Source organism: Cetorhinus maximus, chromosome 15 (assembly GCF_964194155.1).
Source record: "Cetorhinus maximus chromosome 15, sCetMax3.hap1.1, whole genome shotgun sequence".
Lineage (NCBI taxonomy): Eukaryota > Metazoa > Chordata > Chondrichthyes > Lamniformes > Cetorhinidae > Cetorhinus > Cetorhinus maximus.
The window spans coordinates 58,175,768-58,191,095 of NC_135893.1; the positions used below are offsets into that span (position 1 = coordinate 58,175,768).

A 15,328-nucleotide genomic window follows, 5' to 3' on the forward strand; every position below is an offset into this window, starting at 1 on the left:
AGGTGGGAACCATTAATATGAGCTTCATTAGCCCTTTGTTGTAAGGGTTACATATTCTAATCATTTTTGTAAAATACTTAATTTAAACTGCCAAGTTTTCTATAAATTTCTGTCTATTCAGCAGGGTTAAGGTTACACAGTGTACCAAAGTATGAAATATGCAGTGGGATAAAGGTTAATAGCAGGATAACTGTACAGGGCTCCTGTTTCTTCAGCAGACTAGTGCCTGTTCACCACAGGATGTGCGCTACAACATAACTCAACCATTCACCAAGGTTCAGCCATCTCAATGGATATTGAAATCTAAAGCACCTAATCATATTTTTTGTAAATATAAACTTCTGACTGAAAAACATTTGTACATTGAACCTGTCAAATTTTACAAACTATTTTCAAAATTTTTAAATTGCTCAATTCTGTCTCCAGGAACAAGCTGCCACTTTAGGGACACTATTAGCTATTGCAGGATTACTACCTCTTTTCGCCCCAGGTAAAATACACAAGTATGAACAGTATTTTTGCCCCTTGGCATTCAATTCAGCATACCATTGCTGAATCCCCCACTATCATAATGGGGGTTACCATTGACCAGAAACTCAACTGAACTAGCCACATAAATTACTGTGGCTACAAGAGCAGGTCAGAGGCTCGGAATCCTACAGCGAGTAACTCACCTCCTAACTCCCCAAAGCTTGCCCACCAACTACTTGACCACAAGTCAGAAGTGTGATGGTATGCTCTCCATTTGCCTGAACGCAGCTCCAACATTCAAGGAGCCCAACACCATCCAGGAAAAAACAACTCGCTTGATTGGCACCCTGTCCACAAACACTCGCTCCCTCCCGCGGCAGCAGTGTGCACCATCTGGAAGATGGACTGCAGGATCTCACCAAGCCTCCTTTAGACAGCATCTTCCAAACCCATGACCACTACCACGTAGAAGGACAAGGGCAGCAGACACATGGGAACACCACCACCTGCAAGTTCCCCTCCAAGCCACTCACCATCCTGATTTGGAAATATATCACCGTTCCTTCACTGTGGCAAAATTCTGGAACTCCCTCCATAACACCTACACCACATAAGAACATAAGAACTAGGAGTAGGAATAGGCAATTCAGCCCCTCAAGCCTGCCCCGCCATTCAATACAGTCATGGCTGATCTAATTTCGGCCTCAACTCCAATTTCCCACCTTCTCCCAATAACCTTTCAACCTGTTACTAATTAAAAATTTCTCTATCTCCTCCTTAACTTTATTCAGCGTCCCGGCATCCACTGCACTCTGAGGTAATGATTTCCACAGATTCACGACCCTTTGAGAAAAGTAATTCCTCCTCATCTCTGATTTGAATCTACCACCCCTTAGTCTAAAACTCTGGCCTCTCATCCTAGAATGCCCCACAAGGGGAAACATCCGCTCCACGTCTACTTTGTCTATCCCCTTTAGCATCTTATATACCTCAATTAGATCTCCTCTCATCCTTCTAAACTCTAGCGAGTCTAGGCCTGAATTGCTCAATTTCTCCTCATAAGACAAGCTCCGCTTCTCTGGAATCAATCTAGTGAACCTCCTCTGAACCACCTCCAATGCAACTACATCCTTCCTCAAGTAAGGGGACCAAAACTCTGCACAGTACTCCAGGTGCAGTCTCACCAATGCCTTGTTCAGTTGCAACAACACTTCCCTATTTTCATACTCTATTCCTTTAGCAATAAATGCCAAAATTCCATTTGCCTTCCTTATTACCTGCTGCACCTGCATACTAGCTTTCAGCGATTCATGCACGAGGGCACCCAGATCCCTCTGCACTGAAGTTTCTTTCCATTTAAATAATAAGTCGCCTTTTTATTCTTCCGACCAAAATGGATAACCTCACACTTATCCACGTTAAACTCCATCTGCCAAATTTTGGCCCATTCACTTAACCTGTCCATATCCATTTGTAAATTTCTTATTTATTCATTGCAACTTACTTTCCCACCTATTTTGGACTGCATGGACTGCAGTGGTTCAAGAAGGCAGTTCACCACCACCTTCTCAAGGGCAATTAGGATGGGCAATAAATGCTGGCCTAACCAGTGATGCCCATATCCCACGGACAAATATTTTTAAAATGTATCATTTAAACAGTTTTCAAAAATGCACTGCATAGCTCTACAAAAGGCCCTTGTTTGTTTGCAAGTTCAATCTGCTCACATAACAAATATATGAAGGGTATTTTTGAGCATTAAACATGCATCCCATTAAAATGGTAATTACTGTACTGCGCATTCTGATGATTGGATTTAAGTGCACAGAATTTAATTTACCAGATCTCTCAGAATTAACAGCAGGAAGGTGGATTCAGGAAAGGATAAATCCAATAACAGAAATATTGGAAGATGTGAGAAGAGTGATTTGGGTAAAAATCAGCACAGTGGATCAAGAAAGGACAGAGAGCTTAAAGTTAATAGAGTATAAGTGACATCAGGAAAAAGCAGAAAAATTGAAGCTACAGGCATTATATTCGAACTTGTGAAACACTGACAACAGATAAATAATAGCACAGAAAGAAATTAATGGGTTTGATCTAATAGCCATTATGGATAGGTCAATGCAGAGTGACCAAGGTTGGGATTTAAATGTTCCAGGATGCCTCACCTTTAGAAGATGCAGGCAAAAAGAAAAAGTAAGAAGAGCTGCCAGGCTAATAAAGGATGGAATAAAGACAATAGAGAGAAAGGGTCTTAGCTCAAAAAATCAATATGTAGGATCAGTTTGGGTGGAGCTAAGAAACAACAAGGGGCAGAAAACAACGTTGGAAGTAGTTTACACACCGCTAACATTAGTTGTAGTATCAGGCAGAGTATAAATCAGAAAAATAGAGGCGCATGTAACAAGGATAACATGGTAATCATGGAGAACTTTAATCTTTATATAAACTAGGCAAACCAAATTTGCAGTAATAGCATGGGGGAATGAGTTCATAGAATGCATCTGGACAGTTTTCTGGCTCTGTATGTCAAGGAACAGGTTATTTCAGGTTTACTTTTGTACAATGAGTGCGTGTTAATGAATGACCTTGTTGTAAACAAGCATCTGAGGAATAATGAAACAGTAAAGTTTATATTGCTTTTGAGAGAGGTCTAGTTAAGTTCAAAACTAGGGTCTTAAATCTTAAAACAAAACTACATAGGTATGAAGGACAAGCTGGCTATGATAATTTGGGAAATTAGATTAAAAGGTATGATTGGAGATGAACAATAACAAAGTTTTAAAGAGTTAATTCATAATTTGCAAAGATTATATATTCCCTTAGGGAATAAAAACCCCACATGCAAACGTGGTCCATCTGTGGCCAACAAGTGAAGATAGTATTTGATCAAAGGAAGGGGCTTATAATGTTGCCAAAAGGGGAGTTAACTTGGGGATTGGGAGGATTTTAAAATATAGCAAAGGGTAATAAATAAACTGATAGGGAAAGAGAACATAGGTAACGAAAGTAAGGCAGATAGAGACAGTCTAAAAACCTCTATATGTATGTAAAAAAGAGATTAGCGAAAATAAACATGCCTTAGAGACGTGGGGAATTATAATGTGGAGAAAGTAAGTGACAAAGGCATGAAATAAATACTTTGTAACTGTCTCCAAAGCACAAAATATACAAAATATTCCAGAAGTAATTGGAAACCAAGTATACTGGAGAAATTAATAAAACTTAAACCTGACAAATCTCCTGCACTTGATGATCTGCACCTTAGGGTTTTAAAAGAGGTATTCACAAAGAGAGTAAAGGTATTCTCTTTGACCTAAAAGTGGATTGGAAGATCGTAAACATAACACTGCTATGCTAGAAAGGAGGGAGAAAGAAAACAGGGAACTACAGGCCAGTTAACCTGACATCATTGGTAGGGAAAATGCTAGAATCCGTTATTAAGGACACAGTAACAGGGCACTTAGAAAATCATCATATGACTGGGCAGAGTTAATGCAGATTTATGAAAGGGAAATAGTGTTTGACAAATCTTATTGAGTTTTTGAGGTTGTATCTAGGGTGGTGGAGGGGGAAACCAATGAATGCAATGTACTTGGAATTTCAAAAAGCATTCAATCGGGGGTTGTACAAGAGGTTATTATACAAAGTTAGGGCTCTTGGGATTGGAGGCAACATATTAGCATGGATTGAGAACGGGTTAACAGACAAAAAGCAGTAAGAATAAAGAAATCATTGATAAGACTAACGAATGGGATACCGCAAGGCTCTGTGTTGGGCCTCAGGTATTTACAATTTATAGCAATAGCTTAGATTAGTGGGATTGAATGTAATGTATCCAAGTTTGTTGCTGATTCAAAACTAGCAAAAGTAAGCTGAGAGAACAGAGTGCAAAGAATCTGCAAAATGATAATAAACAGATTAAAAGTTAGTGGCAAGAGTATGGCAGATGAAATAGGATGTAAAGAAATGCAAAGTTGTCTTTTTTTTCACATCATTCATGGGATGTGCGGTAGTGAGCCACCTTCTTGAACCGCTGCAGTCCATGTGTTCTAGGAACAGCCACAGCGCAATCAGGAAGCGAGTTCAAGGATTTTGACTCAACAAGTGAAGGAACAGCGATATAGTTCCAAGTCGCGATGGTGTGGGGCTTGGAGGGGAACTTGCATGTGGTGGTATTCTATGCATCTGCTGCTCTTGTCCTTCTAGGTGGTAGAGGTCGCGGGTATGGAAGGTGCTGTGAAAGGAAGTTTAGTGAGTTGCTGCACTGAATCTTGTAAATGGAACACACTGCTGCCACTGTGCATTGGTGCCCATGGACAGAGTGAATGTTGAAGGTAGTGGGTGGGGTACCAAACAAGTTGCTTTGTCTTGGATGATGTTGAGCTTCTTGAGAGTTGTTGGAGCCGCACTCATCCAGACAAGTGGACAATATTCCATCACACTCCTGACTCGTGCCTTGTAGATGGATGACAGGCTTTGGGGAGTCAGAAGGCAAGTTATTTTCTGCAGAATTCCCAGTCTCTGACCGGCTCTTGTATTATTTATATGGCTAGTCCAGTTCATTTTTTGGTCAATGGTAACTCCCAGAATGTTGATAGAGGTGGACTTAGCAATGGTAATGCTATTCAATGTCATGGGGAGATGGTTATAATGTCTCTTGTTGGAGATGGTCATTGCCTGGCACTGTGTGGTATGAATGTTACTTGCCACTTATCAGCCCAAGCCTAAGTGTTGACCAGGTCTTGCTGCATTTGGACTCGGACTGCTTCAGTATCAGTGGAGTCGGGAATGGTGAACATTGTGCAATCATCAGCCAATTTCCGCACTTCTGACCTTATGATGGAGGGAAGGCCATTGATGAAGCAGCTAAAGATGGATGGGCCATGGGCGTTACTCTGAATAACTCCTGTAGCCATGTCCCAGGGTGGAGATGATTGACCTCCAACAACCACAATTATCTTCCATTGTGCTAGGTATGACTCCAACCAGCAGAAAGTCCCCCCCGCGCCCCCCCCACCCCGATTCCCATTGACTCCAGTTTTGCTCAGGCTCCTTGATGCCTTACTGTCAAAAGTGAACTTGATGTCAAGGGAAGCCACTCACCTCGAGGTCAGCTCTTTTGCCCATGTTTGAACCAAGGCTGCAATGAGATCAGGAGCGAACTAGCCCTGGTGCAAACCAAACTGAGCATCAGTGAGCAGATTATTGCTGCTTAAATGCTGCCTGATAGCACTGTCAGTGAACCGTTCCATCACTTTGTTAATGATCGAGAATAGACTGATTGGGGTAGTAATTGGCTGGGTTGGATTTGTTTTGCTTTTTGTGGATAGGACGTAACTGGGCAATTTTCCACATGGTGGGGTATATGCCAGTGTTGTAGCTGTACTGGAACAGTTTGGCTAGGGGTATGGCAAATTCTGGAGCACAGGACTTCAATCCTATTGCCAGAATGTTGTTAGGGCCCATAGCCTTTGCATTATCCAATGCCTTCTGTTGTATGTTGGTATCATGTGGAGTGAATCGAATTGGTGGAAGACTGGCATCTGTGATGCTGGGGACCTCAAGAAACCAAGATGGATCCATCCACCTGGTGCTTTCAGCTGAAGATGGCTACAAATGCTTCAGCCTTGTCTTTTGCACTGATGTGCTGGGCTCCCCCATTTGATGGTGGGGATGTTTGTGGATACTCCGCCTCCAACGAGTTGTTTAATTGTCCACCACCATTCACGACTGGATGTGGCAGGACTGCAGAGTTTAGATCTGACCTGTTGGTTGTGGGATCACTTCGCTCTGTCTATCACATGCTGCTTCCACTGTCTGACATGCAAGTAGTCCTGTTTTATAGCTTCACCAGGTTGACACCTCATTTTTTAGGTATGCCTGGTGCTGCTCCTGGCACGTCCTCCTGCACTCTTCATTGAACCAGGGTCGATCCCCTGGCTTGATGGTAATGGTAGAGCGGGGGACATGCTGGGCCATGAGGTTACAGATTGTGGTCGAATACAATTCTGCTGCAGCTGATGGCCCACAGTGCCTCATGGATGCCCAGTTCTGAGCTATTAGATCTGTTCAAAATCTATCCCATCTAGCATGATGGTCATGCCACACAACACAATGGCGAATATCCTCAATGTGAAGGTGGCACTTTGTCTCCCCGAGGGCTGTGCAGTGGGTCACTACTACCAATACTGTCATACACAGATGCACGTGCAACAGGTAGGTTGGTGAGGACGAGGTCAAGTAGGTCTTTCCCTCTTGTTGGTTCCCTCACCATCTGCCGCAGATTCAGTCTGCTAGCTATGTCCTTTAGGCCTAGGCCACCTTGGTCAGTAGTACTACTATTGAGCCACTCTTGGTGATGGACATTGAAGTCACCCACCCAGAGCACATTTTGTGCTCTGAGCACCCTTGGTGAATCTTCCAATTGGTATTCAACATGAAGGAGTACTGATTCATCAGCTGAAGTGGGGTGGTATGTGGTAACCAGCATGTTTGATCTGATGCCATGAGACTATAAGGGGTCCGGAGTCAATGTTGAGGACTCCCCGGACTCCTTCCCAACTGTGCTGCCACCTCTGGTGGGTCCTTCCTGCCAGTGGAACAGGACATACCCAGAAGTGGGGATGCTGACTTGCCTGTAGGGCAGCTCTCCCAATTTTGGAACAAGCCCCGGATATTAGTAGGGAGGACTTTGCAGAGTTGACAGAGCTGGTTTTACTGCCTTTGTTGATGGTGGGTTGATGCTGAGGGGTCCGTCCGGTTTCATTCTTTTTAGACTGCGTAGCAGTTTGATACAATAGAGTAGCTTGCTTGGCCATTTCAGAGGGCATTTAAGATCCAACCACATTGCTGAGAGTCTGGAGTCACATGTAGGCCAGACCAGGTAAGGATGGTAGATTTCCTTCCCTTAAGGACATTAGTGAACGACATGGGTTTTTACAACAATCGCAATGACTTCATCGTCATTACTGAGACTAGCTTTTTAACTCCAAAGTTTTACAAATTGAGTTTAAATTCCACCAGCTGCCATGATGGGATTTGGTCCCATGTACCCAGGGTATTAGCCTGAGCCTCTGGATTACTAGTCCAGTGACAATAGAATTAAGCCACCATCTGGGTTGGGAAAATAGACAATAGAATATCTTTTAAAATGGCAAGAGACGTGGAACTGTTGGTATTCAGAGGAATCTGCAAGTCCTCGAACACAAATCACAAAGTTTACATGCAGGTACAGCAAGCAATTTGGAAAGCAAATGGTATGTATAATCTACTCCATTTGCACTTTGCACTAAAGGCTAAAAACAAAGAAGTCTGACTGCAATAGTTAGGGCCTTAGTGAGACCACACCTGGAGTTTAGTGCACCATTTTGGTCTCCTTATCTAAGGAAAGGTATACATGCCTTAGAGGGAGTGCAATGAATGTTCACTGGACTGATTTCTGGGATGAGGGTACTGCCCTAAGAGGAGAGTTTGAGTATAATGGACCTATATACCTTCGCATTTAGAAGAAAGAATCTTCGTGAATCACAAAGTTAATAAAGGGTTTGACAGAATAGATGCTGGAAGAATGTTTCCCCTGTCTGGTTGAGTTCAGAAATAGACGTCCTACTCTCAGAATATGGGGTTGGTTACTTATGACTGAGATGAGGAGAAATGTTTTTACTCAATGCATTGTGAACCTTTGGAATACTCTACAAGAGAGAGCTGTCGATGCTCGGATGTTGGGTATGTTCGAATCGTAGATCAATGGATTTTTGGTTATGAAGGGACTCAAAGGAATTGGGGACACTACAGGGTGATGTAGCTGAAGTAGAACAGCCATTATCATTGCGTGACAGAGCAGGCTCAAAGGGCTGAATGGCCTACTCAGGTTGCGTTCTTAGAAGCAGGCCATTTGGCCCGAGTGGTCTGTGTCTCTATTAATGCACCATATGAGCCTCTTTCCACCATACTTCACCTGAACCTCATTTAATGCTTGGATTTTGGTGCAGGTCTCAAACAGGTTAACTATATATATGCAGAGTAAACAATAAGAATCAGAATGAATTGCTGGCAATCTCTAGCATCTCCATGGATACCAGTCAGGTTTTAGCCTTGCCAATTTCTCTGAGCTGGACTGAGAAATCTGATACTGGGTTCCAGGATCTTTCGCTACAGCTAGAGAATATATTTTCTTTCTTCCAAGTTAAACCACCAGTGAACCTCCAAAATAGTAGACCATATACAGGCAGGAATTCAACTTTGGGGGGTAGGGAACAAAACCCAGTGTCTCACTGAAAGTTCAGGAAATACAAACTGTGATTATAATAGATGGATCTTGCAGAATTTGCCACTTTTTGCTCGTTGCTCACTTTGGCTGTATAGAAGTCTGAATAGGCCCTAAGCCTCCATATTATGATCTTTACAAGAATGCTGGCTTGTGTTACTAGGTTCCTTTATGTTGGTGTTGACCAGTACAAGGTATCCTATCCATTGCATTCTAAATTGTACACTGTGTGACTTATGAATTCAATCAACACACCACAGCTAATTGAAAACAATGGAACATTTTAAATGGACTTAACACAGAATTCATGCCAATTTATGTCTTTCCTTTTCTTCCCTTAACCACAAAACATGCCACCAAAAAGAAGTGGATGGCTTCTGCTCTCCATGTATTTTTAAAAAGGTTGTGTTTTTCAAATCAAAATAACCCGGAGGATTCCAAGGCAGTGTTTACTTACTCTCTTCATCCTCACCAACCACTACTCCATTACCTGATTGATGGCAGGTAACATTAAAAACTTTGCTAGTTTTTAATGCAGTGTTTGGATGAGTTTTCTCTGCTTTCAAGGTGATGGCTAGGATGGTTTCAAAGTGAGGGTACTCTGCTCCTAATGCATCAGCTGCATAAGTCAAGTTTGCTTTGATTGTAGGAGAGAGGCCACAGCAAGCTTACTGGTAATTACTAGGGACAACCTCCATGGCTTCAATCATGTGCCAACACATAATTGTTCTAATTCCATCCAAACCTGCCATTAAATTGCCAAAGCCTCTCAGAAAAATCAGATCAAGTAGGCTTGCCATGCATAAGATAATTATGGTGCAGTATTACAGCAAAATACATCATAGAAGGAGAATGAATAAATGCAGAGAATACTACTCAGTTTTTCTTCATAGGAACACTACTGTACCTATGTGCGCCTAATGAGTAATATCAGACCTCATGTAGACTTGATTGCCAGGGATCCTCAGTGTGCATCTGTACAGGGATAGCATTAAGTTAATTTTAAAAATAAATGTCATCTGCATTACAAGGCCCACCTGGGCTAGGAATGGTGCTAAGTTTTGTCTTCATGTGGAGAGCAGGCTGACCACTGCTAACTTAAGTCAGCATTCAGGCCAAGCATTGCTATCAACCAGCCCAACACAACCCACACATGGTTATCAGGAAGTTCTAAACTGTTTAATGATTAGCATGTTCACACACATTGAAGTCCCCTTTACAGGTCGGAATATCTGTTGCCAAATCAACATGGAGAATTGCTCATTATGAATCGACTTAGTATGTTCACGTTCCTGTACAGTTTCACTACAACATGCTTGCTACACCCTCCCAAACAACGCAAAGATTAACAGCACACTCCAACACACAAATCAAAGAGAATCTTTGGAAAATTACAATTTACTAATTCAATCAAGAGGTGAGATGGTGTCACTCACAGTAAAGAGCAAATAGGTTGTATTTGTAAATCTGAACAAAATCACAGAATCTCAGGGCAGAAGAGGCCCTTCGGCCCATCGAGTCTGCACCGACACGTGAGAAACACCTGACCTACCTACCTACCTAATCCCATTTACCCGCACTTGGCCCATAGTCTTGGATGTTATGACATACCAAGTGCTCATCCAGGTACTTTTTAAAGGATGTGAAGCAACCCGCCTCCACCACCCTCCCAGGCAGCGCATTCCAGACCGTCACCACACTCTGGGTAAAAATGTTTTTCCTCACATCCCCCCTAAACCTCCTGCCCCTCACCTTGAACTTATGTCCTCTTATGACTGACCCTTCAACTAAGGGGAACAGCTGCTCCCTACCCACCCTGTCCATGCCCCTCATAATCTTGTACACCTCGATTAGGTCGCCCCTCAGTCTTCTCTGCTCCAACGAAAACAACCCAAGTCTATCCAACCTCTCTTCATAACTTAAATGTTTCATCCCAGGCAACATCCTGGTGAACCTCCTCTGCACCCCCTCCAGTGCAATCACATCCTTCCTATAATGTGGCAACCAGAACTGCACACAGTACTCCAGCTGTGGCCTCACCAAGGTTCTATACAACTCCAACATGACCTCCCTACTTTTGTAATCTATGCCTCGATTGATAAAAGCAAGTGTCCCATATGCCTTTTACACCACCCCACTGACATGCCCCTCTGCCTTCAGAGATCTATGGACACACACGCCATGGTCCCTTTGTTCCTCAGAACTTCCTAGTGTTATGCCGTTCATTGAATACTTCCTTGTCAAATTATTCCTTCCAAAGTGTATCACCTCACACTTTTCAGGGTTAAATTCCATCTGCCACTTATCTGCCCATTTGACCATCCCGTCTATATCTTCCTGTAGCCCAAGACACTCAACCTCTCCGTTAACCACCCGGTCAATCTTTGCATCATCCACAAACTAACTAATCCCCCCCCCCACACACACATGGTCATCTATGTTGTTTATATAAATGGTGAATAATAGGGGACCCAGCACAGATCCCTGTAGTACACCACTGGACACTGGCTTCCAGTCAATAAAGCATCCTTCTGTCATCACCCTCTGCCTCCTACATCTAAGACAATTTTGAATCCACCTCATCAAACTACCCTGTGGTCCCATGTGCATTTGCCTTCTTCATAAATCTCCCATTGTGGGACCTTATCAAAGGCTTTGCTGAAATCCATATAAACTACATCAACTGCACTACCCTCATCTACACACCTGGTCACCTCCTCAAGAAATTCAATCAAATTTATGTGTAGATTTCCCTACAAGTAGCTGCTCCCAGACTACCTAGGCCAGATCCTGCCTTATTTTATTAAAATCCGCTCTTCCCCAATCCAAAACATTTTTTTGCAACTTGTCTATTTCTTTGTCCATAACAAGCTTAAATTGTACCATGTTGTGGTCACTGTCACTAAAATGCTCCCCCACCACCACCTTAGCCACTTGTCCGGCTTCATTCCCCAGAATTAGGTCCAGCACTGCGTCGTCCCTTGTTGGGCCCTCTACATATTGACCTAAAAAGTTCTCCTGTACACATTTCAAGAAATCCACTCCATCCAAGCCCTTAACACTATGTCTATCCCAATTAATGTTGGGAAAGTTGAATCACCTAATATAATTACCCTGTTGTTATTGTTTTTACCTCCGCAAATTGTGCACATATTTGCTCCTCAATTTCCCGCTGACTATCTGGGGGTCTATAATAAACACCTAACAATGTGGCTGCCATTTTTTATTCCTAAACTCTACCCACAAAGCTTCATTCGATGCCCCCTCCAAGATATCATCTCTCCTTTCTGCAGTAACTGATTCCTTAACTAATAATGCAATGCCTCCTCCTCTTTTACCCCCTCCCCGTCTCGCCTGAAGATTCTATATCCCGGAATGTTGAGCTGCCAATCCTGCCCCTCCCTCAACCATATCTCAGTGATGACTACTTTATCACAATTCCACGTGTCAATCCTCACCCTTAACTCATCCGTTTTAACTGTAATACTCCTGGCATTAAAGTAGAGGCCATCCAGCCTTGCCTTACTCCCTTGAAGCTTAATGCAGCTGTACTCCCTCTGACTTGATTGTTTTACTGTATTATAATGTGTCCCTATTCTGCTAACATTCTGTGTCCCCTCCCCCTGCCGAATTAGTTTAAACTCCTCCCAACAGCACTAGCAAACCCGCCCGCAAGGATGTTAGTCCCGCTCTGGTTCAGATGTAGACCGTCCCGCTTGTATAGGTCCCACCTTCCCCAGAAACGGTCCCAGTGATCCAGGAATCTAAAACCCTCCCTCCTGAACCAACTCTTAAGCCACGTATTCATCTGCGCCATTCTCCTATTTCTCAGCTCGCTAGCATGTGGCATTGGGAGTAATCCAGAGATTACAACCCGAGAGGTCTTGCTTTTTAGTCTACTGCCTAACTCCCTGAATTCTTGATGCAAGACCTCATCCCTCTTTCTACCCACGTCATTGGTACACGTATCATGACCTCTGCCTTATCACCCTCCCCCTTCAGGATGCCCTGCAGCCGTTCAGTGACATCCCGAACCCTGGCACCAGATAGGCAACACACCATCCTGGAGTCACGTTGAAAGCCACAGTAGCGCCTATCTGTTCCCCTGACTATAGAATCCCCTATTACTTTTGCTCTTCCTCCCCTCCTATATAGACAGGCTGCTTGTGGTGCCAGAAGTTTGGCTCTGTCTGCACTCCCTGGAGGAACCAGTGCCCTCATCAGCCTCCAAAATGGAATACAGATTTGCGAGCGGGGCCCCAGAGGACTCCTGAACTACCTGCCTGTTTCTCTTGGACTGCCTGGTGGTCACCCATTCCCTTCTTTCCTCAAGTCCCTTCATCTGCGGTGTGACCACCTCTCTAAACGTGCTATCCACAATGCTCTCAGACTGGCCGATGCTCCACAGTGTCCCCAGCCGCCGTTCCAGCTCTAAAACCCGAGCTTCCGGGAGCTGCAGCTGGACACACTTCCTGCACACATGCTGGTCCCGGGCATTGGAAACGTTCCCAGCTTCCCACATGGAGCACGAGGAGCACACCATGGCTTTGAGCTCACCTGCCATGACTTATCCCTTTAAATTAAACCTTTTAAATCAATTACTCTAGGGTCCTTCTTTCCTGATCCTCGTTACTACAGAATGTACAAACTATAAACCATAAAAAGGCCTTAAACTATAAGTGATGAAAGTAGTAAATACTTACCCGACCTTACCCACTACTTACCAATCATTCCTTTCCCTTCTAACCTCTACTGCTGCAACAGGGCAAGACCACTCGCTGAAGATTTAAGTTGGATAGCAAAGGAAAAAACGCAAAGAGCACCTCTTCCCCTGTGCACCAAAATTGCCAGTACCCACGCTCACTCTGGCTGTGTCTCACTCACGATGAGCTCTCTCCCCTGTTCATGTGCCCGCCCTCTCCCACCCCCCACGGCAGCGCTGAGCATTTCAGCACAAACTTCACACTGGCTGGCAGTTAATTGGCCAGCCAGTGTGAAATCGCGGTCGGGCTGGACCTCTAATTTATAACACTATAAAGTTATCTATCTACATTTTTATAACTGAGTCTTGGCCCCTCTTTGCTTGCTGATTGATGCAGTAGTGCTCAATTACAGAATTTGAGGGAAATAGTGGTCACTGGAAAACTGAAAATGCAGAGATTAATCAGAACCACAACCTTCAGATACTGTACAGCTACAAAATTTTGCAGTTTTCTCTTAAATGGAGGCTTCGCCTCATGAGGGAATGATGCAAGCTTAAGTTTTCCACACAGTTTTCCCCAGAAACAACTTGAAATTGTGATTACAGAAAGACTATAAATTAATCTTAAGGATTAGATGGAAATAGATCACTATGCGCCTGCCCAAAAACAAGCATGAAAAGTTTTGTGTGGAAGTAAAAAAAATAAACTAAAATTATTCTGATCACAGAAAGCTCACTGCACCTTCTTCAAAAAGAAATGTTGGGGACATGGAAGTAGGTTCAGTTTCTGTGTCATGTCATAGAACTGGACTACAGCCCCCTTCCAAACTAGTCCTTGAAAGCCCAGACAACTCAGACTTAAGACTTATATGCACTTAAATTTCTCTCCCCACTAACTCCCACTACCTCACTGCAAGTCCTGAAAGGTGCGTTAGTGTTGCTACCCTATTGGTGGAAAAATCATAAATCACTATCCTAATATCATTAACTTAAGGTATCTGCAGATTAATGGGAAAATTGATTTAAATGTGTGCACACTTCCTACCAAGACGCTTCAACGTGGGCATTTCTACAGAGGGCTGTGGTTTTTGTGCAAGAGAGGGCACGCAATGGGAAGAGAGCTCCTCACAATAGCTCCAAAAATTTTTTTAAATGAGAAGTGCATCATTTAATAGCACAGGAGAAGTCTGATCACAATATTAGCATTCTGTAAGACTCCATATGAACACAAAAATTAGCACTATTCCTAGCCCAAGTGGGCCTTGTAACGGAGATGACATTGAGTTTTAAAAATAACAATGCTATTCCTGTACAGATGCACACTGAGGATCCCTGACAATCAAGTCTACATGAGGTCTGATATTACTCATTAGGTGCATGTACAACAGGAAAAGCTTTTAAAATTGCACCTAAGCCACATAAAAGACACTTCAGAGAAACATGCAAGTCTGTTAACACCATCAAACATAAAACACAACAGACACGCCAGGAAGTAAAGCAAGCTGGCTGAACCCAACCTACATCCCCAGTCAGTAAGCACAAGCATACCAGCAGATATTATGTGAACAGTCACTGACACAATCTCCTCATTTTTCAGGGAGTGCAAAATCCAGCCACAGCGAGATCGTTACAGAAAGGAAGGGAATGGACGGGAAGACAGAAGGAAAAAGAGAAGGGAGAGAAAATATAAAGCTTTAGTCACCTGACTGGTTAGGGGAGTGGCTGACCAAATCCCGAATGGGAGGCATGCCTAAGAAAAAGCAAGAGAACCATAAAAGGTGTCAGGGTTCAATATATTCTCAGTTCACTCCTGATCAAAGAGTAAAACTGAATTCTCCCTCATCACAGTTAAAACAATAAAAATACCAATATATTTTCAAAAT

The 15,328-nt window shown here is 43.3% G+C and overlaps 1 protein-coding gene across 9 annotated transcripts in view; it reads right to left on the minus strand.

Annotated features, from left to right (window-relative positions):
- Nucleotides 1-15,328, minus strand: part of LOC144690709 (trinucleotide repeat-containing gene 6A protein-like) — a 248,042-nt gene that overhangs the window by 78,493 nt on the left and 154,221 nt on the right. For 6 of the 9 annotated variants that reach the window (XM_078558467.1, XM_078558464.1, XM_078558466.1 and 3 more), the window contains exon 6: nt 15,148-15,195. The exons of the other annotated variants lie outside the window; for them this stretch is intronic. In XM_078558467.1, coding sequence (XP_078414593.1) covers nt 15,148-15,195 — 48 coding nt within the window. The remainder of the gene's footprint in view (nt 1-15,147; nt 15,196-15,328) is intronic. 9 annotated transcript variants of the gene reach the window in all.